General features: G+C 35.9%; 1 protein-coding gene across 5 annotated transcripts in view; it reads left to right on the top strand.

Moving 5' to 3' along the window:
* Positions 1–26,120, top strand: part of ASCC3 (activating signal cointegrator 1 complex subunit 3) — a 327,691-nt gene that overhangs the window by 30,906 nt on the left and 270,665 nt on the right. For all 5 annotated transcript variants that reach the window (XM_024551762.3, XM_045188637.3, XM_053914249.2 and 2 more), the window contains exon 4: positions 18,447–19,006. In XM_024551762.3, the coding sequence (XP_024407530.2) occupies positions 18,447–19,006 (560 nt within the window). The remainder of the gene's footprint in view (positions 1–18,446; positions 19,007–26,120) is intronic.

Below are 26,120 nucleotides of genomic sequence, written 5' to 3'. Positions count from 1 at the left end.
TATTGGATATTAAGATTTATTATAAAGATCAGTAATTTAGTGAGGTGTTGGTCCAAGGGTAGACAAATAGACCAGTGGAATAGAATAAAGTCCAGAAACTTACCCACAGATATTAGGGCACTTGATTTATCATGAAGGTCTTGGAGTAGTGAAATGTGGCTCTTTTTTCAGTACCTGGTGCTGGGTCAAATGTATATATGAAAAACATGTACCTATACAGATAAGTCTAAGCAGATTGTAAAATGAACCATGAAGCACAAAACAATCTTCTAAAAGATAACGCAGAAGACCTTCTTGGTCTTTATATATGGGCACACTTACTAAACAAAACAGAAAGCACTCATACAGGGAAAGATTGGTAAATTGTACTGCATTAAAATTGACCACTTTTATTCTTTGAGAGTAAAAAGGCAATTCATATAGTCTCAACATATATAATCAGAAAAGAAATCTTGTATGTACATTAAATAAGAACTCCCACAAAACAATAAGAAAAGGAAAGGACAGATAATCTCTATATAAAAATGAGCAAGAACCTTGAACAAGCATTTCACAAATGATAATTGAATGGCCAAGAAACAAGAGAAGGTTCCCAACCTTATTAGTAATGAGGGAAATGCCGTTATATGCCCATAAGAATGGTTAAAATGAAAAAGACTGGCATGCCAATTGTCAGTGAAGCTCAAGAATATGTAACAAAAATTCTCAACCAGTCCTGGCAGAGTTGAAATTGGTATGACTACTCTGAATAATTGTTTGATACTATCTACTGTGATTGGACAAGTTAAGTTTTAAACCTTTGTATATATTATCCAGTAATATGTATATATAAATGTCCAATAAAATGCCTACACTAATATTTACATAAATATCCAGTAAAAATGCCTGCTCGGGTACACAAAAGAGGTATGTATCCATTATTTGTGATGCCCTTAAGGTGGAAGCAACCCAATTCATTGTTAAATACTGGCATAGATAAATTATGACTTATAAACTACCTATTAGCAAAAAGGAACTATATAGCTACATGTTACATTGTGAATGAATCTTATAATTTTGACCGAAAGAAGACAAATACAAAAGAACAGAGAATGATTCTATATCTGTATATGAAATTGAAAACTAGGCATGACTAATCTCTGGCTTCCGAAGTCAGGGTAGTGGCCATTTGAGGAAGGGAGTTTCTGGGGAGCTGATAATGTTCTGTTTCTTAGTTACCCAAATTTTATAGGTGTGTGCACTTTATAGTAATTCCTTGAGCTGTATGTGTACTTTGTATATTCTTACTATATTCACAAAAATGTAAAATTAATGGCTTTTATATTGTCAATTTCCATGAAGTATTATAGTCAGATACAACAAATACCTGTGTATTCCTCATTTAGCTTAATACTTGGCTATCTCTCCTCTAGATTTTCTTTTAAGAAATAAAATCTTAATATGGTCAGAACTACCTGCTCAGTCTCTGGTAATCAATAATCTTAAATGTCATAAAGTTGATATTTAGTATTCTTATGACTATATTTTATGACATACATTCATAAATATATATTAGGAATGTATTCAGCTCAAATATCGAAACCTACTACAGTGACAGAGACTCAAATTGGTTTATTCGTTTCACCTGACAAATTCCCTCTGTAGGATTCAGCAGCTTTTTTATTCTCTTTTTTTAAAAAAAATTATTTTTCAGTCACAGTTGACATTTGACATTCATTATTATTTTATGTGAATTTTAGGTGTACAGCAGAAGGTTAGACATTTATATAATTTACAAAGATCCCCTTGCTGAGTGTAGTGGAGCCACTGGGCATCATACCAGTACAGCAGCTGGATAATGCTAGGGCACAAGGCTGCTAAAGGCTTGGCCTTTTCCTCAGGTCTGTTTCCTTTGTTCACCATGGGTGCTTGACTTCTGGCCATCATATCTCTCCACTAGATGCTTCCTACTTTAGTTTTTTTGGAGAAGATTATGTTACTAGATTTTCTAACAATTGAACTACCCTTGCATTCCTGTAATAAACTCTACTTTCCGTAGTCTATTTTTAGATATATGTATGGATAGTGTAAGTTAATATTTAGAATATTTGGAATTGTATTTTGCATCATCTTTATTCATTTTCAGTTTAAGCTTTCATGAAATTATTATTTTTTTAATTTTTATTTTACTTTATTTTATTTTTTAATTTTATTGTTGTTCAATTTCAGACGTCTGTGTTTTCTCCCCACCCCTCTACCTGACCCCAGCCAAACCCACCTCCCTCCCCTGCTTCCACCCTCGCCCTTGGTTTTGTCTGTGAGTCCTTTATAGTAGTTCCTGAAATCCCTTCTCCTCACTGTCCCTTCGCCAGTCCCCTCTGGCTATTGTTAAATTGTTCTTAACTTCAATGTCTCTGGTTATATTTTGTTTGCTTTTTTCCTTCTGTTGATTATGTTCCAGTTAAAGGTGAGATCATATGGTATTTGTCCCTCATTGCCTGGCTCATTTCACTTAGCATAATGCTCTCCAGTTCCATCCATGCTGTTGCAAAAGGTATAAGCTCCTTCTTTCTTTCTACTGCATAGAATTCCACAGTGTAAATGTACCATAGTTTTTTGATCCACTCATTTAATGATGGGCACTTAGGTTGCTTCCAGTCCTTGGCTATTGTAAATTGTGCTGCTATGAACATTGGGGTGCATAAGTTCTTTTGGATTGGTGTTTCAGGGTTCTTAGGGTATAATCCCAGCAGCGGAATAGCTGGGTCAAAAGGCAGCTCCATTTTTAGTTTTTTGAGGAAATTCCACACTGTTTTCCACAGTGGTCACACCAATCTGCATTCCCACCAACAATGTACTAGGGTTCCCTTTTCTCCTCATCTTCTCCAACATTTGTTTGTTGATTTGTTTATGTTGGCTACTGTGGTGTGAGGTGGCACCTCATTGTGGTTTTAATTTGCATCTCTCTGATGGCTAGTGATGCGGAGCATCCTTTCATATCTCTGGGCCCCCTGTATATCTTCCTGGGAGAAGTGTCTGTTCAAGTCCTTTGCCCATTTTTTAATTGGGTTGTTTGTCTTCCTGGAGTGGAGTCCTGTGAGTTCTTTTTATTTTATTTTATTTTATTTTATTTTATTTTTTTATTTTTATTGTTATTCAATTACCAGAGACATTGAAGTTAAGAACAATCTAACAATAGCCAGGGCGGGAGGGGGGTGGGGGAGGGGTGGGCCAGGGACAGTGGGAAGAGGGGATTACAGGAACTACTGTGAGTTCTTTATATATTTTGGAGATCAGACCCTTGTCTGAGGTATCATTGGCAAATATGTTTTCCCATACTGTTGGTTCTCTTTTTATTTTAATGTTGTTTTCTTTGGCTATGCAGAAACTGTTTATTTTGATGAGGTCCGATTTGTTTATTCTTCCTTTCTGTCCCTTGCTTTAGGGGACATGTCTGTGAGGATGTTGCTGTGTAGAACGTCTGAGATTTTCCTGCCAATGTTTTCCTCGAGGACTTTTATGGTGTTACAACTTATATTTAAGTCTTTTATCCATCTTGAGTTTATTTTTGTGTATGGTATAAGTTAGTGATCAAGTTTCATTTTTTTGCACATAACTGTTTAGATCTCCCAACACCATTTGTTGAAGAGGCTATTTTTGCTCCATTTTATGCTCCTGCCTCCTTTGTCAAATATTAATTGACCATAGAGACTTTGGTTTATTTCTGGGCTCTCCGTTCTGTTCCGTTGGTCCATGTGCCTGTTTTTATGCCAGTACCAGGCTGTTTTGATGACAGTGGCCTTGTAATACAGTTTGATATCAGGTATTGTGATCCCTCCTGCTTTGTTCTTCTTTCTCAAAATTGCTGCAGCTATTTGGGGTCATTTATGCTTCTGTATAAATTTCTGAATTGTTTGTTCTATATCTGTGAAATATGTCATGGGTACTTTAATGTGGATCGCATTGAATCTATAAATCGCTTTGGATAGTATGGCTATTTTGATGATGTTAAATTCTTCCAATCCATGAGCATGGTACATGCTTCCATTTGTTTGTGTCTTCCTTCATTTCCTTCTTCACTGTTGTGTAGTTTTCTGAGTACACGTCTTTTACCTTCTTGGTTAGGTTTATTCCTAGGTACTTTATTTTTCTTGTTGCTATATCGAATGGGATTTTTTTCCTGATTTCTGTTTCTGATGTTTCATTGTTGCTATACCAGAATGCCTTTGATTTCCGAGTATTGACTTTGTATCTGGCTGTTTTGCCAAATTCATTTATTAGGTTGAGTAGTTTTTTGGTGGAGTCTCTAGGATTTTCCATGTACACTATCGTGTCATCTGCAAACAATGACAGTTTTGTTTGCTCCTTTCCAATTTGGATACCTTTCATTTCTTTTTCTTGTCTGATTGCTGTGGCTAGGACTTCCAATACTATGTTGACTAGGAGTGGTGAGAGAGGGCATCCTTGTCTTGTTCCTGATCTTAGTGGGAAAGCTCTAAGTTTTTGTCCATTGAGTATGATGTTGGCTGTAGAGCTGTCATATATGGCCTTTATTGTGTTGAGGAATGCTCCCTTTATTCCCACTTTGCTGAGTGTTTTTATCAGAAATGGGTGCTGTACCTTATCAAATGCTTTTTCCGCATCTATTGATATGATCATGTGATTTTTGTCTTTGCTTTTATTTATGTGATGTGTTATGTTTATTGATTTCCAAATATTATATCATCCTTGCATCCCTGGGATGAATCCCTCTTGATCATGGTGTATGATCTTTTTTTAATGTATTGCTGGGTGCGGTTTGCCAATATTTTGTCGAGGATTTTAGCATCTATGTTCATCAACCATATTGGCCTGAAGTTTACTTTCTTTGATATGCCTTTATCTGGTTTTGGGATTAGGATGATGTTTGCTTCATAAAAAGAGTTTGGGAGTCTTCCATCTTCTTGAATTTTTTAAAATAATCTGTAGAGGATGGGGGTTAGCTCTCTCTTAAATGCTTTGTAAAATTCCCTGTGAAACTATCTGGTCCAAGCTTTTGTGTATCAAAAGCTTTTTTATTACTGTTTCAATTTCATGAGGTGTTTTTGGTCTGTTCAGGCTTTCTGCTTCTTCTTCATTGGGTTTTGGAAAGTTATATTTTTCTAGAAATGTGTCCATTTCACCCAGCTTTTCAAAGTTCTTGGCATACAGTTCTTCATAGTAATTTCTTACAATCCTTTGTATTTCTGTGGTATCAGTTGTAGTCTCTCCTCTTTCATTTCAGATTGTGTTTATCTGGGTCCTCTCTCTTTTTTTCTTGATGAGCCTACTTAAAGGCTTGTCAATTTTGTTTATCTTTTCAAAGAACCAGCTCCTGGATTCATTGATCCTTAGAATTGTGCTTTTAGCCTCTATGTCATTTAATTCTGCTCTGATCTTGGTTATTTCCTTCCTTCTACTTGCTCTGGGTTGTCTTTGTTGTTGTTCCTCCCGTTCTTGTAGGCGTAGGGTTAGGTTGTTTGTTTGAACTGTTTCTGTCTTCTTAAGGTAGGCCTGTATTGCTATGAACTTCCCTCTCAGGACTGCCTTTGCTGTGTCCCATAGATTTTGGGTTGTCGTGAGTTCGTTTTCATTTGTTTCCAGGAAGGTTTTGATTTCTTCCCTAATCTCGTTCTTGACCCATTCATTGTGTAATAGCATGCTATTCAATGTCCATGTTTTCGAGTGTTTTGGGGTTTTTTCCTTGAGGTTTATTTATAGTTTCAGTCTCTTGTGGTCAGAGAAAATGCTTGATATGATTTCAATTTTATTGAGCTTGTTAGGCTTGTTTTGTGTCCTGTCATGTGGTCTATCTTTTAAAATGTTCCATGTGCATTTGAAAAGAATGTGTATTTTGCTTCTTTGGGATATATATCAGTTAAGTCCATTTCATCTAGGGCATTGTTCAATGCCACAATATCTTTGTTGATATTTTGTTTGGAAGATCTGTCCATTTTTGATAGTAGGGTGTTAAAATCCCTTACTATAATTGTGTTGCCGTTAATATCTTTCTTGAAGTCCCCCAAGATTTTCTTTATGTATTTGGGTGCTCCTATGTTGGGAGCATATATATTTACAATGTTATGTCTTCTTGGTGGATTATTCCTTTGAGTATTATGAAGTGACTTTCTGGGACTCTCTTTATGGCCCTTCTCTTGAAGTCTATTCTGTCTGATATGAGTATTGCTACCCCTGCTTTTTTTCCCTGTCCGTATGCTTGGAAAATTTGTCTCCAGCCCTTCACTTTCAGTCTGTGTAAGTCTTTTGTCCTGAGATGGGTCTCTTGTAGGCAGCATACGTGTGGGTCATGCTTTCTTATCCATTCAGCTATTCTATGTATTTTGATGGGAGCATTTAATCCATTTACATTTAAGGTTATTATTGATAGGTAGTTATTCATTGCCATTTTTTCATACCTGTGTTCTTCTCTCTTTCTCTTTTCCTTCCTTTCCTTAAAGCAGTTTCTTTAACATCTCTTGCAGAGCTGGTTTGGTGGAGGTGTATTCTTTTAGACTTCTTTTGTCTGGGAAGCTCGATATTCGGCCTTCTCTCTTGATTGAGAGCCTTGCTGGATAAAGTAGTCTTCGTTGCAGGCCTCTGGTTCTCATTACTTGGAATATTTTTGCCATTCTCTTCTGGCTTGGAGTGTTTCCTTTCAGAAGTCAGCTGCTAAGCTTATCAGGGCTCCCTGGTATGTTACTTCCGTTTTTCTCCCCTAATGCCTTTAAGATTCTCTCTTTATCTTGGAATTTTGCCATTTTAATTATGATATGTCTTGAAGTGGGTCTGTTTGGGTTCCTCTTGATTGGGACTCTGTGTTTCCTGGATTTGGGTGACTTTTTCTCTCATCAAATTAGGGAAATTTTCCATCATTACTTTTTCAAACAGGTTTTCTATCCTTTTCTTTTTCTGTTTCTGGTATCCCTATTATACAGATATTATTACCTTTCATGTTGTCCTGAATTTCCCTTAACCCCTCTTCATTCTTTCTGAGCCTCTTTTCCTTTTCTTGCTCATTCTGGATGTTTTTTTCTACCTTGTCCTCAAATTCACTGATCTAATCCTCTGCTTCATCAAGTCTGCTTTTGATTCCTTCTACTGTGTTCTTCAGTTCCCAAATTGTATTCTTCATTTCCTCTTGGCCCTTGTTGGTAGTTTCTGTTTCCTTTTTCATGTTGATGTAGTTTGCAGTGAGTTCATTGTAGTTTCCCTGTAGTTTTTGGTAATTCTCTGTGAGCTCATTAAGCTTCCTTATAACCAATTTTTTGAACTCAATATCTGATAGTTGACTTGCCTCTTTTTCATTTAGCATTCTTTCCTAGACTTCCTCCTTTCCTTTCATTTGGGGATTGTTTCTTTGTCTTCCCATTGTTTGTGAGACTCTTCTTGTTAGCTTCTGCTTCTTAAGTTGCTATGTTCTGATCCCTTGGATTTATGGAATAAACTTCTGTGGTAGAATACCTGTGAGATTTAGTGGTACAGTCTCCTTGGTCTCCCAAGCTTATTGATCTTGGTCTGTGGTTTATGTTGGCTCTGTGTATGTCTTTGGTTTTTGGTTCTTGTTGAGACTTTCTTTGATGGGTCCTTCCCACTAGCTGGTTATCTGAGTGTCAGTCTGTCCCCCACCTCTTGTTTTCTGTTGTGTAGGTGTGGCCTGGTTGTATTGGAGCTGGTTCTTTCATGTGTACAAGGTTTTGAGGCTTTTTTCTTGCTTTTGTTCAGTTGTTTGTTCTGAGTAATTTCTCCACCATTTAGTAGTATTTCCAGATAGGTCCTGGGTTGAGTTAGTGTGACTTCCCCTCCTTCCTTCACCTTCTTCTGTTCTTAGCTGTTGGTGGTTCCTTTGTTGGTGGGTTTCCTCTTCCATCAGGTATCCTGGTGTTCACAGCTTCTACCTGCTCTTCTTTTGTGATAGGTTGGAGGGGAAGGCAAAGTGGTTTAAGACAGCAGGAGTGTATTTTATGCTATTTAAAGTATCAGCTCTTAGGGAAGAGGTAGGAGGAGATCCTTTGGATATGTATAGTGTTAACCATGATAATTCACCCACTTAGCCACTTTTTAGAAAGGGTGGAAAGAAGATAAGACACTTGTTGTGAGGGAGGGGTACGGGGTATGGGGGGTGGGGAGGAAGGATTGTGAGTTGGATCTAGAAAGCTGTAAGCTTGTGGGAGGTCAGAGTATGAATTAAAGTGAGAGTAAAGGGTAGAAAATAGGTGTAATATGTGAGAGAGTAGAGTTAACCACACCAGTAATAAAGTTCAGGAAACAGTGAAGTGGGCTGAGATCTTGGAGGGGTGCTGTGTAGTATTTACAAATGTATGGAAAAGCTATTATTTACAATAGTTATGGAGGGACAATCATATGACAGAATCTATGTGATCTGGATAACTAGAATAGGGAGTATAGGTCCTAGAGTAGTGTGCTAATGGAACACAAGTGAAGTGAAAGACAGTTAATTAGCAATACACTGTGAAAGAGAGAACAAGGGGAAATCTGTCAAGCATTGCAAATTAACTAGTCAAGTGAAGACGACTAACCATATAGTAAAGAAATACAAAAATACTAATAAAATGAGTGATGTAAGAATAATAAAAAATAATAATAATACAAATATACAATAACTTGCAAGTTCTCTGGAGTAGTAAAGTGAAATTTGTTTCATGGTTTCAGCTGTTGGGAGGCCCCCTCTTTGGGTCCAATTCTGGTCTTTTCACAGTTCCAAGCTTTATTGTCTCACTTGTGGGGATTAAAAAAAAAAATGAGGAAGGAAGAAGAGATAAAAAGGGAAAGAGAGAAGGAATAGAACAAGAAAGAGGAAAGAGAGGAAAAAGATGTTATAAGAAAAAAATAATAAAGATGATAATAATAAAGAATTTCTTAAAAATAAAAAATAAATAAGTAGAAAGCCTCCTGCTGTCTTCAAACTGGCCAAGCCAGTTTTGCTGGTCTATTTGGCAGCAGCAGACTCAGGGGGCTGCTAGTTCAGCTCTTCTCCTTCCAAACAGCACTGGGACAGCCTCCAACCCAGCTCTCCAGCAGCCCTGGTCCCACAGGTTTAGGCAGGCACCCTCCTCGGGGCTATGGGTGCCTGTGCAGGGCCTTCCGTGGTGCTGCACACTCTCCATGGTACCTCGAATGTGGTCTTAGTTCTCTCTGAAGTGCTACTCTCCCTGGTGCCTCGGTTTTGGCCTTGATGCCCCCAACACCCCTCAGGAGCACTGGGCAGCCTGGTGGAGAGGAGACTGGAGCTGCTGCTGCAGGAGAATTCCCCAAACTGCCCCCCAGTGTCTCTCTCCTTGTTTTCACTTTTTCTTTTTGAGAAATTCCTCCTGCTCAAGCCTGCTGTGCGATACAGGCCTGTCTTCCCACTCAGCCCACCTCTCCCAGCTAGGGCCCATAGTCTCTGTGGGTTTACCACTTCGTCCTTATTCCCCTCCCTGCAATTTCAAGCAACCAGGTCTTTCTCGGTGCTGCTCAAGCCTTGTTTGTCAGGGGAGGGAGCCCTTAACCCGGCTCTCTCCCAGGAGTTCAGCGGCAGGCCCGGTGGGCGTGGGCCTGGGGCTGCAGTGGCCCTGGTTCCCCCGTTGGTCCCAGAGACCTTTTTGTCCTGAAGCAATCCCCTTACTGTCTGTTTTTGCAGTGTCCTCTATACTTTTTGGTCTCTTATCTTCATAAACGCTGGGGTACTGTTGTCTGTTCACTTTGTTCCACGGTAGATCGGCTAGGTGTTTCACCCATGTTCAGGGGGGAGGTGGACTCCACTCCCACCTATCTCACTGCCATCTTCCTTCTCCATGAAATTATTTTTCTATACCTTAGGATAATTTCAACTTATCAGTTAATATGTGTGGTATAAATTTAGTTGTCATTTACTACTGAATAGCTAATAAATATCAGTAAACCTGTTTCTTCATATATAATATCGTGATGTTAATTCTTTGTATAGTTGTCGTACTGTGAAGCAGAATTACAAAGTACCTTGAATAAAGCCTGGTAAATAGCTGTCAGTGAATAATTTTATTATAGTGTAGATGTGACAGTAGCCATTAGTAAACAAATAGTTTCTCTGCGTGGTTATATGTTATGGTAGATATATATGCCCAATGATGATGTGGTATAAAAGGGGCAGGAACTCTGCTTCTGAAAGATAGGAAGGAGTTCATAGAGTAGGAAACGTGGGACAGAATTAAGATTGTGTTTTGAATGTCCCAGGGGCAGAGTTGTTTGTTTCTGTACATATCACAAGAAATATTACAAAATAAAAGAGTTGAATAACTTAATGAAAATCATAGGTGATTTTGATAATATATTGGATGTATGAACAGGCAGTTTTGATTATGTGGGGATGTGGCAAAAACAGCCATAAATTGAATGGGTATTGTAGCAATGACTAGAGTTGGAAATAGGATCAACTCTTCAGTTTTCTTTTGTTTATCGATATATTATTATTCATTTATAAATTATTGTAATTTCTTAAGCATAAGAAAATTTACACTGCATTCCTTAATAGAGGCATTTTTAAGGTTGCAGTTAATTTTCTTTATAGTACTAGTAAGTCTATAACTAAGTACTATCTGGCAAATGGATGCTGTACCATGTATACTTTAAATCATCTTTTAAAAAAAATTTTTGGATATTAAAAAACAAAATGCCAGCTAAATCTCAGTGAGCTATGTGATTTGTTCAAAGACACAGTTTAAAGTTTGTGATGCTCAAAGTAATGTTTTTGTTATAGGAAGCTTATATATAAAATTGAGACTTTTATGTTAGCTGTTTGGTTGCTTGGAAAGTCAAATTGTAATTTGATGCAGGATTTTATGTACTAGAAATGGTAATATAGTGGCTGGATGCTAAGTTAAAGTCTACACTGTAAGATGAGTATTCACATTTTGTAATGAATTATACATAAAATTAAATGGTTGACTTCAAACCATGGTGAGTTGCCTTGGCCTCTTTTTAATCTCTTGTACTACTACTCTTTTTTTCCTACCATGTATGTTTCTCTGTTTGCTTTCCTTTCATTATTTGCTCACCCTGAAGGCATTTCCTGCAAATTACTGTATTGAACATTTCTTGAATACTTTGCCTACTTAATGGAAGGTTTTCCTGGAGGATTTTTGATGTACAAGAGTTACATGAAAAAATAAATAAACCTCTTAGCCAATTTTAAATTTATATCACATATATTGTTCAATGTATTCCCTGAAAAGCCATATTGCAAATGCTTGCCTCTCTTCAGTTTGATAATTTGGTGATTATTTGAAAGATGGTATAATGCAGAAAGAAAAAAAATCCTTGCTCTTGTTTTATTAGACTGTTATTACCATGTAATAATTTTAGATACTGTCCTTGTTAAAAAGTGCACTAATAGGCACTGGAGATTAATATGTAGAGGGAAAAACTGATGGAGTTGTGGGATAGTGTATGTTTAAGTGAAATCGTCATTTTTGATGGTACAGATAGCTAACATTTGAGGGAGAACCCAAAAGACCCCAGAATTTATTTATAAAAAATTGTGTATTTATTTATTACATGTCTAAACTTCAGTCACCTTCCAAGTACTCTCCATTTGATGCAATACACTTATCGAGATGGTTGACCACTGCTCAAAACAGTTTTTGAACTCATTGATTTTGATGCCTTTTAGTGCTGCTTCTGTTTTTTTGTTTCACTTTTTCTACTTGGGGCGGTGGGGAAGATTTCCTTTTCAGGAAGTTTTTCATCTGGGGAGACAAAAAAAAAGCTGCTTGGGGTGAGATTGGACGAATAGATAGGGTGGGATACAGGGGTCATGCTGTTTTTGGTCAAAACTGCTGTGGGCACAGGTGCGCTGGTAAATCACCCATCATGAAATGGACCAATGCATTGAAAAAGTCTGTAAACAAACTTCACTGAAGCTGAATGCAGCCTCTCACAACAACGCCAGTTGTTCCACAGATGAAGATGGGTTCCTAGAAGATTTACGTAACAGTGGAAGCCTGTATGTACTATAAGGGGCCCCCCCTCCAGAAGATAATTCTGTTTTTTCGGGGGAGGTTCCCTGGTAGTATATGTAAAAGAAGTAGTTATTTATCAGTTGAAATCAGTTAGCTAATCTCTATTCAGATATAACATGTTCATAATAGTTTGCATGCTTTGATTATATTTTTAGCAAACAATGAGGTTTACACTGATGCAGGGTTTTAATATTATATTTATAGTTGCAGATCAAGTGTCGGGGTAAAATGGACATTTGAAGTTTGGACATAACAAAAAATAAATTTGATTGCTTAGAACATTTCATTATTAGCATATAAGTATAAAGGATATTTGTAAATATTTTCTACTAACACTGTAGATTTAATTGGTCAAGGAACTCATTTGTTGACAACTTTCAAACTGGATATTTAGCAATTAAGCATGCAAAAAGTTGATGGATATTTTTATTCAATTAAAATTTCCTACTCATCCCTTTTGAAGAATTTCTCAACTATTAAAGTAGGCTATTTAAAAAGTTATGATTTACAACTCTTTAATTCTTAATACTTTACAATAAAAGGAAAATATAGAAGCAATGTCTGTGTTGTGGATGATTTAGTCATCAATCTCATTTAAAACACTTCTTTTATAATGATGTTATGGCAATCAGTTGCCAATTTTTAGTTTACTGTACGTTTCACATCTCATTTGCTCTCAGTACAACTGTGGAGTGGGCAGGGCAAGTATTTGTTATTAATAAAAAGTATCGTAGTGACCTTCTAAGTGTATCTCTTTAAATGTGTTGCAGTTGAAGTGCCAGGTATATGAAGCCAGTATACTGGTTTACAGTCTGTTTTGTTCAGTGTTAAACAGCTAGAAAATTGGGTGTTCAAGTGGTTAGATATCAAGAGTAGATTCCTTAAAGGTTTAGAGGTTGTTAAGTTGCATTCACACTTTTACCAATTGAGTATTTAGTGTATGTTCTTTACCAAGGTTTTATTTATCTCAAGGATAAAACTAACTTAAAATTCCTGTTCTTCTCCAGAAAGTTCAGCGCAGTCAGTGGTGTGAAACAGAAACACATTTAGAATTGGGAGCAAATGTTAACTGACTTCAGTGCTCAGCTTACGGGGGTGTCCAACCTTTTGGCATCTTTGGGCCACACTGGAAGAAGAGTTGTCTTGGGCCATACATTAAATACGTTGTGACACGTAATCACCAAAAAAAAAGTATCTCATAATGTTTTAAGTAAATTTACAATTTTGTGTTGGGCCGAATTCATAGCCATTCTGGGCTGCACGTGACTGGGAGGCTGAAGGTTGGACACCCCTGACAGATTATTCAGTACTAAATTGTGTGTGAAATATAAAGGGAAATGAACAAAAAAGAGATTGTTTGTAAACAAGATCTTCAGTTAATCCAACGTGTTTAATTTTGGTATAGCGTAAGAAAACAAGAACGTGATTACTTATTACAAATTTCCACTCCAGAAGTGCCCTACTCTCGTTTTCCAGTGGCTCCCCGTTAGTTCCTTCTGTGTGGCGAACGTGTGCTGGTTCCGCTGGGCAGCGGAGCAGCGGAGGAGCTCTTGGGTTTCCCGTAGTCTTCCCTTCCAATCCCAGCTTGTTCAGGGGAAGCGGAGCCTGTCAGAATTTTGACAAGTCCGACATTTTATTGCCTTATTTTCTAAAGATTTTTTTCCCGCTCTTTTTCAAGCACCTTTTATATTTTTTCAGTCACCAAGATCTAAGAGCTGGCTTCATAGGTGGGCTATTCTAGCAAGTTAGGGTGATTCCTTTGTCGCTGCTCCACTTGGGGCCAAAGTTCCTGCTACAATACTGAGCTGCCTTCTCATCCGGATCTGCTGACAGCAGCGTCCCCCTAAGATGACTACACCATGGTCACCTGCAGACCTAGTGCTGGAACGGGGCGCTGGAACGCGTTTCTCCGCCTTCAGGCGTGGGGAGGCAGGCGTGTGGGGGGTGATGGGAGGATAACATGTCTTTTAGCACTCCAGAGAAATTCGTTGTGTGAAGATGGCTGCTAGTGGTAAAAAATAGTGTTTGCTTGAGTGCTTCTCAGTTACTGGAATTTCCAAACTTCTGAGTAACGCAGTACAAAGATTCACTTTTGAGAAACATTTTGAGGAATATTTGTTTATTCGTAGCAGTCCAACTCAAGGATAAGGAGTAGGTTGTGCAGAATTAGAGTTAGTAATTAAGCAAGGGTATTAACATTTATGCAGGATATTATGCGAAACCATTATGCAACTAAGATTACAGTTTTATGGGGTATAGAAAGATATGTAGATACAAAACACGATGTAGATGTATTTTCTTTTTTTAATTTGGATTAGTAAATACTGTTTTTTAAATTGTTCTAAGCCAGCTCAAGCTGGTGTGGCTCAGTGGATTGAGCTCCAGTCTGTGAACCAGAGTCACGGGTTCAATTCCCAGTGGGGGCATATGCCTGGGCTGATCTCCAGTAGGTTGGGGGCATGTGCACATTGATGTTTCTCTCCCTCTCTTTCTCCCTCCTTTCCCCTTTCTCTAAAAATAAATAAATAAAATCTTTAAAAAAATTGTTTTAAGTCAGTGGTTTTCATCAAAGTACCGTCGTCTTCATATTAGCTGCATCAGCATCTCCTGGGAGTTTGCTAGAAATGCAGATTCTCAGGCCCCGTCCCAGGCGTAGTGAATCTGAAACTCTGGAGCGGAAGCGCCACAATCTGGGTTTTAAACAAGACTTCCAGTGATTCTGATGCACATTCTATTTGACAACCAGTGCTCTAAGGAAATACTAAGTTATCTTCTAATTATACAAGCAAAATTAGCACAAGATATAGTAAATAAACATTAATTTTATTTATTTGTTAAACTTTTTAAAAAGATTTTGTTTTATTTTTAGAGAGGGGAAGGAGGGGGAGAAAGAGAGGGAGTGAAACATCAATGTGTGTGGCCTTTTGAATATCCCCTACTGAGGACCTGGCCTGCATCCCAGGCATGTGCCCTGACTGGGAATTGAACCAGTGACCCTTTGGTTCTCAGGCCAACACTCAATCCCCTGAGCTGCACCAGTCAGGACAAATTTTAAACATTTTTAGTATTTTCTAAAAATTATGTCATTCTCAGAATCATTGTCTTCAAATATTTTCAGCTACAAAGTGCTGAGATATGGCTCTAAAAGGCTATGTAAACCTGACACTTTGCATCTTATGATTAGTGAAATCCATAAAAATCCGTGTGTTCACTAAAAATAGTTTACAGTGAGACATTTCTGAGTTGTATTTCTCAACATTCTTTGAATAACATTTTCTAAAACCTCAAGAGAGGACATTAATTTTATTTAAAATTTAACCTTATCCAGTTAAATTTAGAGTATAGTAGCTGGTGATCAAAGGAAGACACTTTCTTGCAACATTTCCTTAGTAAGGCAAGATTTTGTCAAAATCTACCCTGAACATCATTCCATACTGGAGATATTTTTCAGTGGTAAGGATTAAGCCAATTGTATATATTTTGGTTAACATAAATCACATGAATTAATTCTTTAAGAAGTTACAGTTTAGGGACTTATTACCCCCCCCAACATTGTCTCATTGTCAAAATGTAATCTTTTGCTGTTGAATCAATAAATAAAATTTGTGAAACATGAAAAAAATATTTAAATATATTTTAGTGATTATGCTATTATAGTTGTCCCCATTTCCCCCTTTGCCCCCCTCCACCCAGCACCTCCCATTCCCTGCTGCAATCCCCCCCACCTTAGTTAATGTCCTTGGGTCATACATACAACTCCTTTGGGTACTCCATTTCCTATACTGTTCTTATCATCCCCCTGTCTACCCTGTACCTACCAATTTGTAGTACTTTTTTTCTTTTAGTATATTTTATTGACTATGCTGTTACAGTTGCCTCATGTTTTTCCTTCCCTTTATCCCCCTCCACCCTGCACTTCCCTCTCCCTCCAGACTTCCCCCGCTTAGTTCATGTCCATGTGTCGTACATATAAGTCCTTGGCTTCTCCATTTCCTATATTATTCTTAACCTCCCCTTGTCTATTTTGTACTTGTCTATTTTTGTACTGATTCATAACTAACTTTTTCTCCCACTTACTATATTGCGTAGGTTATTTTATGGCCTATATATATGGATATATATGGATATCCATATATATGGATACATGGATCCATTGCATTACATTTAACGAACACAATATACAGGGTCAGGCAAAAGTATGTTTATACAGTTGTGAGTACCTGAAACACAGTTTATTCTTGTATTATTATTTATTAATTATTTAATTTCTTGCCATATGAATAGCTGTAAACCTACTTTTGTCCCACCCTGTATATGGCTGTAACATAGTTTTACTAGTGACCTAAAAATGGTTGTTTAAGTTAATTCCACTTCTGATAAAAAGGTTAGACTATTCTTCCATTTATTGCTCTGTTTTATAAGTTGATTTTTAATTTCATTATTTAGTAAATAAGAATTAGAGATAAATCTACTTTATAGGAACTTACATGTATAACTGAGTCAGTGTGGTGTAGTGCAGAGAACTTTTATTTAAGAATTGGTCTGCTTTGAACTTGTTTAATAACTAGGTGGCTGTTTGATCTCTCCGAAATTATTTAACTCTGAGTTTCCATTTTAACATCTATAAGATGAAGGTAATTTTGTTAAGAAGAATTGAGATAATTTAATGTGAAAGTTCTTGCTGAATTGTTTAAGAAGAATTCCAAGATGCAAAATGATAATGTCCTTACAAAAGAATGCATATTACAATCTTAGAGACAGAATGAGTTTGTAAATGTGAATTCCATTTTTGCTCAGACTTTAGTAGTCCCAGCCCTGTAGAATTATCACAGTCCCTAAATTAATCAAAAAGCTTAGTTCTGTAAGCATCATATGTAGACTTAGTAAAATGTACATTAATGCTATTCAATTAATTTAAAAGCACTGTTTAATTTATAGATGGTTTTGGTCATGTATTTTCCCAAATGCTAAAAGAATAATGTCAGATGGTATTTTGTAAATTCTTTAAAAACATAAAAATAGACTTCATACTGGAAGAAATTGTAAATACTAGACATATACATTGTGAAATTGTCTATCTCCACTCATACAAATTGTTGGTTTTCTACACATTTGTGTAAACATCATGCACAGTAAGAAGTTATCGAGGCAGTGTGGTGTGGTGTACATACACTTGTCTGGCGTCATGGAGGCCTGGATTCAGTTTAACTCAGAAAATCTCTGTTGATGCACCTATTGGGGGATAGGTATAGTAAGGGGATATAACTGTGTACACAATATTGCACTTACCTTGAAAGAGGTAATTGAGCTTGATTCTGAAAATGGGTAGGATTTGAACAATCAGAGTCCTTGAAGAAGGTTAAATTTAGGCATGGATATAGGCATAGAATGGGACAGGACCTGGTTTCTAGATGTTAAGAAATTCTTGTTGTCTGGACCAGGAAATGTATAATAGCCAATAAGGCTGGGAAAAAAGAGGACAGGGTGGGGGAGTTCAGCCTTTGGCATTACTTGAAATCAAAGTAGAGGAGTTTGGGTTGAATTACTGAGCTATAGTAAGCTGCTCAGGATTTGTAATCCGGTAGAAATACGGTGCGGTTGCAGTTACGGTTTCAGGAAGGTACTACTAGTGTATTACATTATTAGTGCTAACTTCAGCAGTACTACTTTAGATGAATCACATTGACTTTTGGAGCCTTCCAGAGATTGAAATTCTTATTTTTTATTTTTTAATCTAAAAATATTCTTTGAATTCTATGAAACAAATATAATTTTTTCTTTTATTTAAGGAAATAAGATATTGAGTAAGAGAAATTAATGCCTTAAAGAAATTAGGGGGTGCTCCTTTACTTCCTCTTACTTTGGTAAGAAATTTACTTCTGGCCTCTTTTAAACAAGATTCTTTTTTGTGTTTTTCAATGTGGCTGTTTATTCTATTCATGTACATTCTTTATGTATTAAATGCTTTTGAATAGAAACTGTATAAATGTATTTCTTGCCATCCCAGATTTATAGTACAAATGTAAAGAAAGTTACAGATCTCGGAGGTTTCCTTCCAGCTCTAGAAGTCTATGATTCCTTTTTTTTTTTTTTTTTTTCTTTTTGCAGCTATTTTGGTTTATTTAACTGTCTCATCAAATCACTTTTTAAAATTTGGCTTTAAATAAGTTTTAGCTCATGCTTTAAATTGTTTTTAAAAAGAGGTAAGGGGTTACTATTAGGTAGTTTCTCTACTTGGATATGGAATGATTACTGATAATAATCTATTTACCTAATACAGTTCTTTGGGAAATTGGGGATGTACTTAAAAGAGTGTTTCTGCTCTTAAATTAATTATCAGCGTGTTTTTACTGTTGGATTTAGTCAGAAGAATATTATTAGTAGTTTTTTTGAAAATGGCACATTGAATGACAATTCACTTGAGCTAATATTGTTTCTTTTGTCTTTGGATAGTTGGACCAGATCATGGAAAAGAAGCAACTGAAAGTGCGGCTGCATTTCTCTTCAAGACATTTCACTTGAAGGACTCTGTGGGTCACAAGGAGACAAAGGCTATCAAACAGATGTTTGGTCCCTTCCCATCGTCATCTGCCACTGCAGCTTGTGATGCTACCAATAGAATTACTTCTCGTTTTCACCAAGACAGTCTTACTGCTCTTGTCCAGATGACAAAAGAGGAACCTGGTGACAGAGTTTTATTTGGTAACAATTTAGCGTTTTCATTTGACATGCATGATTTGGACTACTTTGACGAACTGCCAATAAATGGCGAACCCCAGAAAACTATAAGCCTAGATTACAAGAAGTTTCTGAACGAACATTTTCGGGAGCATTCCACTCCGGAGGTCAAACCTGTGGAGAAAACAAATGACTCCTTTTTGTGGTGTGAAGTTGAGAAGTACTTAAATGCAACTTTAAATGAAATGGCTGAAGCAACAAGAGTAGAAGATCTTTGCTGTACTTTATATGATATGCTTGCTTCTGTTAAAAGTGGTGATGAACTTCAGAATGAGGTATAGTTGAAGTTAATGAAGTTTTTCACTAATGGGAACTTTGTTAATGAAATAGGCTTTTTAAACATGGGTGGTAACCAAAAAAAAAAGTACTTCTTTGATATTGTGCTTCAGTATGTAGCCAAATATGTAGCCAAATGGTTTTACATGGTAGGCATGTTTATCTTTTCACTGGTAAGAGTGTAATGGAGCACTGTGAGTATAATGAATAGCGGATGAGTCAGAGGGTAGTCATTAGGGGGTTCAAATGTCCTGGTTACTGAGACAATCGTAGTTGAATCTGTGGTTAAACTGTAGTAATTAGTAGTACTCCTCCTGAAAGTATACAGGCTTGCATGATGAACTATATGGTTACCCTAGTAGTAAAGGTTAACATTTGAATAGCATTTAAATTTCTAAGAATTCTTTGATGAAACTATAACAAACTTCAAAATATTAGAAATTCTATCTGTATATTAAGTGATTTATTGATTTAGAAAAATATTTTTGATTAATTTCTGTGTTTGAAAGAAAAAACTTTGAAAAACACATCTAGAAATAATTGGACTGTTTTATATGACTTTCTCTTCATAATCTACCTTATCACAAGGCCCAACGGAATTCATGCATCCATCTATTCATCATGTATTTGTTCGAATGCTTACTATTTATTAGGTCCAGTGCTAGCCGTTGGTTGTAAAAGGATGAATAAGATAGCTACCTTGCTTTCAGGAAATTAATTGTTCAGTAGGAGGAGACATTTCAAGTCCACTCAAATACTGTATGTATTACGATAGTATATACAAAGAAGATGGAACATTAAATAGCCATTCATAGATTCTGTAGAAGAACTAGTATGGTAGGGAAAGTATTCATAGAGGAGGTTAAGCTAGAGCCAAGTCTTAAAATATGATTGGATTTAATTTTTAAAGTGGACCAGAAAGGTAGGGAGCATATTTTAGGTGTGAGAAAGAACATGGTATGTTTACAGAGTCACAGTCTGTACAGTGAGGGTACAGGATGCAAACCAGGAGTAGTGAAAGACAGGGCGGGCAGACAGGTAAGGGCCAAATAATGTAAGACCTTGTGCACTTTGTTAAGGTGTGTTACATATCAGCCATTCTAAAACTCATAGCTGTACGCTGTGTGGTCTGCTTCAGGGATTGTTTCAACCAGATTTTAATGCACAGTTTAATATGTGAGTATTTCACATTCCACCAGTGACTTAAGCAGTAGAGTTTTATATGGTTCATTCCTCAGTGTTTTGGTTTTTCTATCTGATGAAAATAAATACTCATTATGATATTCTTTTTTGATCTACAGCATAGATTAATCATACTTTTATATTATATTCCTTTCTGCATGATTATATTGTAGTAAATTTTCTGTAATGTTGTTTCAGAACTGTCCCACTTGCCCACTGTTATTCTCATTTTAGGTTGTGCTATACCTTACTTATGTGTTATCTATGTACTTTTATATTCCTCACTTAAGATGGAAAAAGTTTAATTAAAAGGGTATTCAGTTTATATGATAGCACAGATTATTTCCATTTTTTAAAGTATTTTATTTATTTATTTTTAAAGAAAGGGGAAAGGAAAGAGAAAGAGAGAGAGAGAGAAGCATCAATGTGTGGTTGCCTCTTCCACACCCCCTACTGGGGACCTGGCCCACAACCCAGGCATGTGCCCTGACTGGGAATCAAACCAGCAACCTTTTGATTCACAGACCGGCACTCAGTCCACTGAACCACACCAACCAGAGCTATTTCCATTTCTTTTAGAGCTTCTAGTTGACTGTATGGAATAGGAGTATTTAAATAACCATGCTGTGTGCTGTTGCTTCAGAATTTTAGTGGTGCCTTAAGAACATATTTTTACATGTACCTTTAAAAGACATATACAAAAACCTATGTCTACACTGTAGGTATTTTTGCTCAACATATGAACCAGTTCTGAATTTAGTTTAAATGACATATTGACTGATGATACAGCTGGGTTTTTTTTTTTTTTAAAGTTTGGCTGATTTTAACAGTCTTCGGTAAAATAGAAAAGGTATTAATGAAAAATATGAGAATACTGGAGATGTGTTAAGTATACTGTATATCCCTTGGCATTATTTTAATATTAAATGCTATTTGCAGAGTTATTAATGCTGATATAAATATTGATGGATTCATTGTGTAATCAATCAGTTTTTAGAAAAAGTGAATTTTGAATTGCATTGACATCATTGTTTGCTTTTGTGCGGATGGGGCTTATTCTTCATAGCATTTGTGATTTGATGTTTGCTAGTAGCCTTATCTCTTAACCCTGTGCAGATGGTGTTACTTGCACCATGCAAGTTTGTTTCTGAACCTAACCCTGTTCTAGATATGTGCCTGGTCCTAAGAAGCAGGAATTATTTGATTTGGTTGACATCTGAGGGAAAACTATATTTTTGATACTTATTTGCTATATAAATGATTCCACAATCTTTTGAAAGTTTGATGTAGAATAATTAGTATGATTTAATACAGTGGTTCTCAGATGTTTTGTTTTCAAAACTCATTTACACTCTTAAAAATTGAGGATCTTAAAGAGCTTTTCTTTATGTTGTCTATATATTCTATTAATGTTTATCATTTTATAAATTAAAAAAAATTTTAATATATTAAATGCTTTAACAATTGTTTACTAAATTACTTAAAATAATACTAAATCTGCTTTATAACCCATGGAGGATTACACTCACTTTATACTCATAGGAGGATGAAAGTGAAAGAGGCAACTAATATTTTATATCATGAAAATAATTTTGACCTCATGGCCTCTTGAAAGGATCTTGGAAGTACAAGCTACAATTTAAAAACAACTGATTTTCAGTGTGTATACTGAAGTTTGATAAGAAGAGTATAATGATGTTTTTGGTACCTAGAATAGGGTATTTAAAATATTGTGAGGAATGATTAACATTAATGCTGTATGAGAAGGTTCTCCTATTAAGTGTTACACATTCTTTTGGAAGTCTTAGTACTGCTGAAAAATAAGGAAGTGACCAGTGTCAACCAGGTTGAATTAAAAGTGTCTCTTCAGCTCTGAGGATGAAATATGTGCTGCTTTTTCTCTAGTCTTTTCCCCAAATAATCGCAAGAACCCTTTCCCAGTCCCCAAGTCTGAATAGAGATCTTCAGTTTTGTAAAATTACACATTAAGACTTAGAGAATGGCCCTGGCTGGTATAGCTTAGTGGATTGAGTACCAGCCTGTGAGCCAAAGGGTTACTGGTTCGATTGCCAGTCAGGGCACATGCCTGGGTTGCAGGCCAGGTCCCCAGTTGGGGTGCATGAGAAGCAACCGCATGTTGATGTTTCTCTCGCTCTTTTTCTCCCTCCCTTCCCCTCTCTAAAAAATAAATAAATAAAATCTTTTTTTAAAAAAGACTTAGAGATTGTTTATTAATATTACAGAATTTTCCCACCCAATGTAGTATTTGTATATCTAGCATTCTATCCAAATGATGACCCTATTTAAGATCTACTAATTTTTATGAAGAGTTTCTTAATTCAAAAGCTGTCCTATGACATAGGATGGCAGTTATATTTTTTCTTTCGTAGTCTTTGTATTTGGATAGTTCAGTGCTCCATAGATCTAGCAGTACTGATATGTATAATGCTTTTCATCATCCTGTCTTCAGAGATGTCAAACTTTCCGTTGCTTTGCCAACCTAAGAACAACTAACTTAACAATTTCATAGGAAAAATACTTAAGACTATAGTTGACTCTTGAATAACGTAGGGGTTTACAACCCTGCTGACCCCGCATAAAGTCTAAAATCCATGTATAGCTTTTGACTCCCCCCAAGATTGACTACTAACATCCTACTGGTGACTGGAAGCCTTACCAATTACATAAACAGTTGATTATCACATACAGGATGGGGCAAAAGTAGATGTACAGTCATAAGTCATGAGGTGTACAGTCATGTACAGTCGCGAAACAAGGTCTTCATTCTTGTATTATTATTTATTAATGTATTATTTTCCATATGAACAACTGTAAACCTACTTTTGCCCCGCCCTGTATTTTGTATGTTATGTCCAGTATATACTGGATTCTTATAATAAACTAGAGAAAAGAAAATGTTAAGAAAATCATAAGAGAAAACATGTTTACAGTATTTATTGAAAAAATGTGCGTATGGTTTTCATGAAGATGAAACCTACGTTGTTCAAGGGTCAACTGTATTTTCTCATGACACTTGGTGGGTCTTGTTTTTTGCTGTTATACTGTCCTTTTTCTTTTTTTTTTTTTAATTGGGAGATTTCACTTTTGTTTAGCACTTGTTTTTCTTCATTATTATCATAGATAGTAGTGATTCTGAGGTCAAATCTGGGAGGTGCAGTTCCTGAACCTTGGAATATGATGCATCTGGGTTTGAATAGCGAGACTTACTTGAAGACAGGTTGTTCCTCACTACATTTTCCCTCACCAAAGGCATTGTATTTTGCCGTGTGTAATGCACTCCCATGTATAATGCGCACCCATGTTTTTGGCCCAAACTTTCAGGAAAAGTATCTTTCATTTTAATTTTTTAAATTCAATTATTTATTTATTTATATTTAGAAACAAAACCAATTATTATATTCCAGGGTATTATTTTGCATACAGATATCATTATTGCTTTCTAGAGTTACACTTTTAATGCAGGAGCATAAATAAAAGAATTAAAAACATTGATAGAGATACAGAATTAGTACCACCAGTGTATAATGTGTGTCCTTATTTTTCCCTCAAAAATTTGGGCAACCCCTGGCTGGTGTGGCTCAGTGGATTGAGTGCCGGCCTGTGAAACAAAGGTCTCCTGTTCTATTCCCAGTCTAAGGCACATTCTTGGGTTGTGGGCCAAGACCCCAGTAGGGGGTGACAAGAGGTAACCAAACACTGATGTTTCTTTCCCTTTCTTTATCCCACCCTCCCTCTCTCGAAAAATAAATAAATAAAATCTTTTTAAAAATTGGGGCAAAAAAGTGTGCATTATACACCACAAAATACTATAGCATTTCAATATTTATGGTATACTTTTTCCTGTTGTAAGCTAATATTCTGTGTAGGAGAAGATACAAGCAAAGTGAGAATGGACTGCTTCTCTCATTTTTCCCAAGGAAAGAACATATTCCGATTTTTTTTCTTTCCTTCAAACATTGATAAAAGGACTCTTTTTGTTATTTCTCCCAGTTTTGTATGCCTAGATTTTTTTATTGATTTAACTTATAGACCCTACTATGACAGGTTTTTAAAAACTTATACTTGTCAATATATTTGTTTTATTGCATTTTTGATGCATTTTTTCTTGTGTTTCTCTATTTTTTTTCAGTTTATAGCTATCGTGTTAGCTATAGTGTTTCATTAGAATCCAATCATGTTTTCTATTTTTTATGCCATTTCATATTTTAATACCATCTATTTTATTCATACAAGTTTATTTTTCTAATTTTGGAAAATATATCATTGTAGAATATTTACAGCACCCTTATACACTATATGAAGGATCTAAGTCACCTGTAATGTTACTGTTATCCAGCCATAACCATTGTAAGTATTTTGAAGTATATATATTTTAAAATACTAATACTTAAAAAATGGGTCATGCAATGTATATAATTTTTAATCTTTTTTGTCACTTCTATACATGCTTTTCTGATAATATTGTATAATAAATGTTAATAAGTAAAGAGTATTACATTTATCACCATATCCTAGTTTATTAAATTAATACTTTTATTGAAGATTTATTATACCTAGCATTTCCCTACTATAATAGCATTGCAGTAATACTCTTATGCTAAATATTTGCTCATACATATTTTTTCCTTTGAATATTTTTCTATCAGTGAAAAGTTTGCATCCAAAGTACTAACAAAATACTCTCCCGAAAGAATCTACTAGCGTATATTTCTGCCTGTAGTGTAGGAATGTCCCTGCACTTACATCTTTTCCAATCCTGTCATACTTTAAAATGCTTGCCTGTTTAGTAGACAGAAAATGGTAACTCAGTTTTAATTAAATTTTTATTATTACTGAAATTAAATATTTTTTTAGGCCACTAACTGTTTTGTGAGAATTGCCAGTTTTTCATTTGATGAAGTTCAGTTACTTTTTTTATTTCTAAAAGATTTATAATGAGATTAATTGGAGGGGCAGTTGTATTAAGTGCTGAAGTAGGCAAATCTCCATCTTTTCATTTAATCTTCCTTAGGTGCTATGCTTAGAAAGGCAATCTACAGGACGCGACTGACCCTCCCATTAGAAAAAAACAAAACCTTTTTTTTCCTTTTTAATCTCACTGGTTTGGTGTAGTATGTTACTTGGATCAGATGTATCTTCTCTCTGTATTTAATTTGTGGATACATATCTGAATATGTCCATATTGCATAATCTAAAATGATAGTCATTTTCTCCCAAGGTTACTGTTACTTCCACATCGTCTGTCATTTTAGATTATTCACTCCTGCTTTTACTTTTATAAGGGATGAAATTTTTTATGAGGAAAACTCAGGAATTATTTGCTCTACTTTTAGCTGAATGTAACATTTAGGAAAAGATAACTGAAGTACTACACCTGCTGTAACAGGACTCTTAAGTTTTCAAACTATGTTGGGGAAAGCACTAGCCATATTTTTTATTTATCTCAGTGTTATGTTGCTTTTACCACCTTTTATTGCTCTAATTGTTAAAATGATGGGCTGAGTATGACATGAAAAAAGTAGATGAATGTAAGTTCATATACTTGTAACCAGGAGGACTATTAATTCCAGATGGACAGATTGGGTTTAGCAGCTGTATTTAGCAGCCATGGGAACTGCAAATTCAAGTGGTTAAAATCATGAGCTTTGAGATTAGACACATGCATGCATCCTAGCTCTGCTTCTTATAAACTGTTTGATCTTCTCTGAGCCAGTTCTCTAAGCTGCAGTTTTCTTACTTGTTAACATGGAAAAGTCATTGGCTTACCATATAGTTGGCTGTGAATGTATGATATATTATATAAAGCTTTTGAAGCACTTAGAATAGTGCCTAACAGATGGTAAGTATCCCGTATGTATTGACTATCGTAAGTAGTGTTACATAGTTAGCAAATAATAAAATTTTATTACC

This window comes from Desmodus rotundus, chromosome 11, assembly GCF_022682495.2.
Source record: "Desmodus rotundus isolate HL8 chromosome 11, HLdesRot8A.1, whole genome shotgun sequence".
In the NCBI taxonomy this organism is placed as follows: Eukaryota; Metazoa; Chordata; class Mammalia; order Chiroptera; family Phyllostomidae; genus Desmodus; species Desmodus rotundus.
The sequence above is the reverse complement of the archived record's forward strand: the minus strand, read 5'-3'. Positions and strand labels throughout refer to the sequence as shown.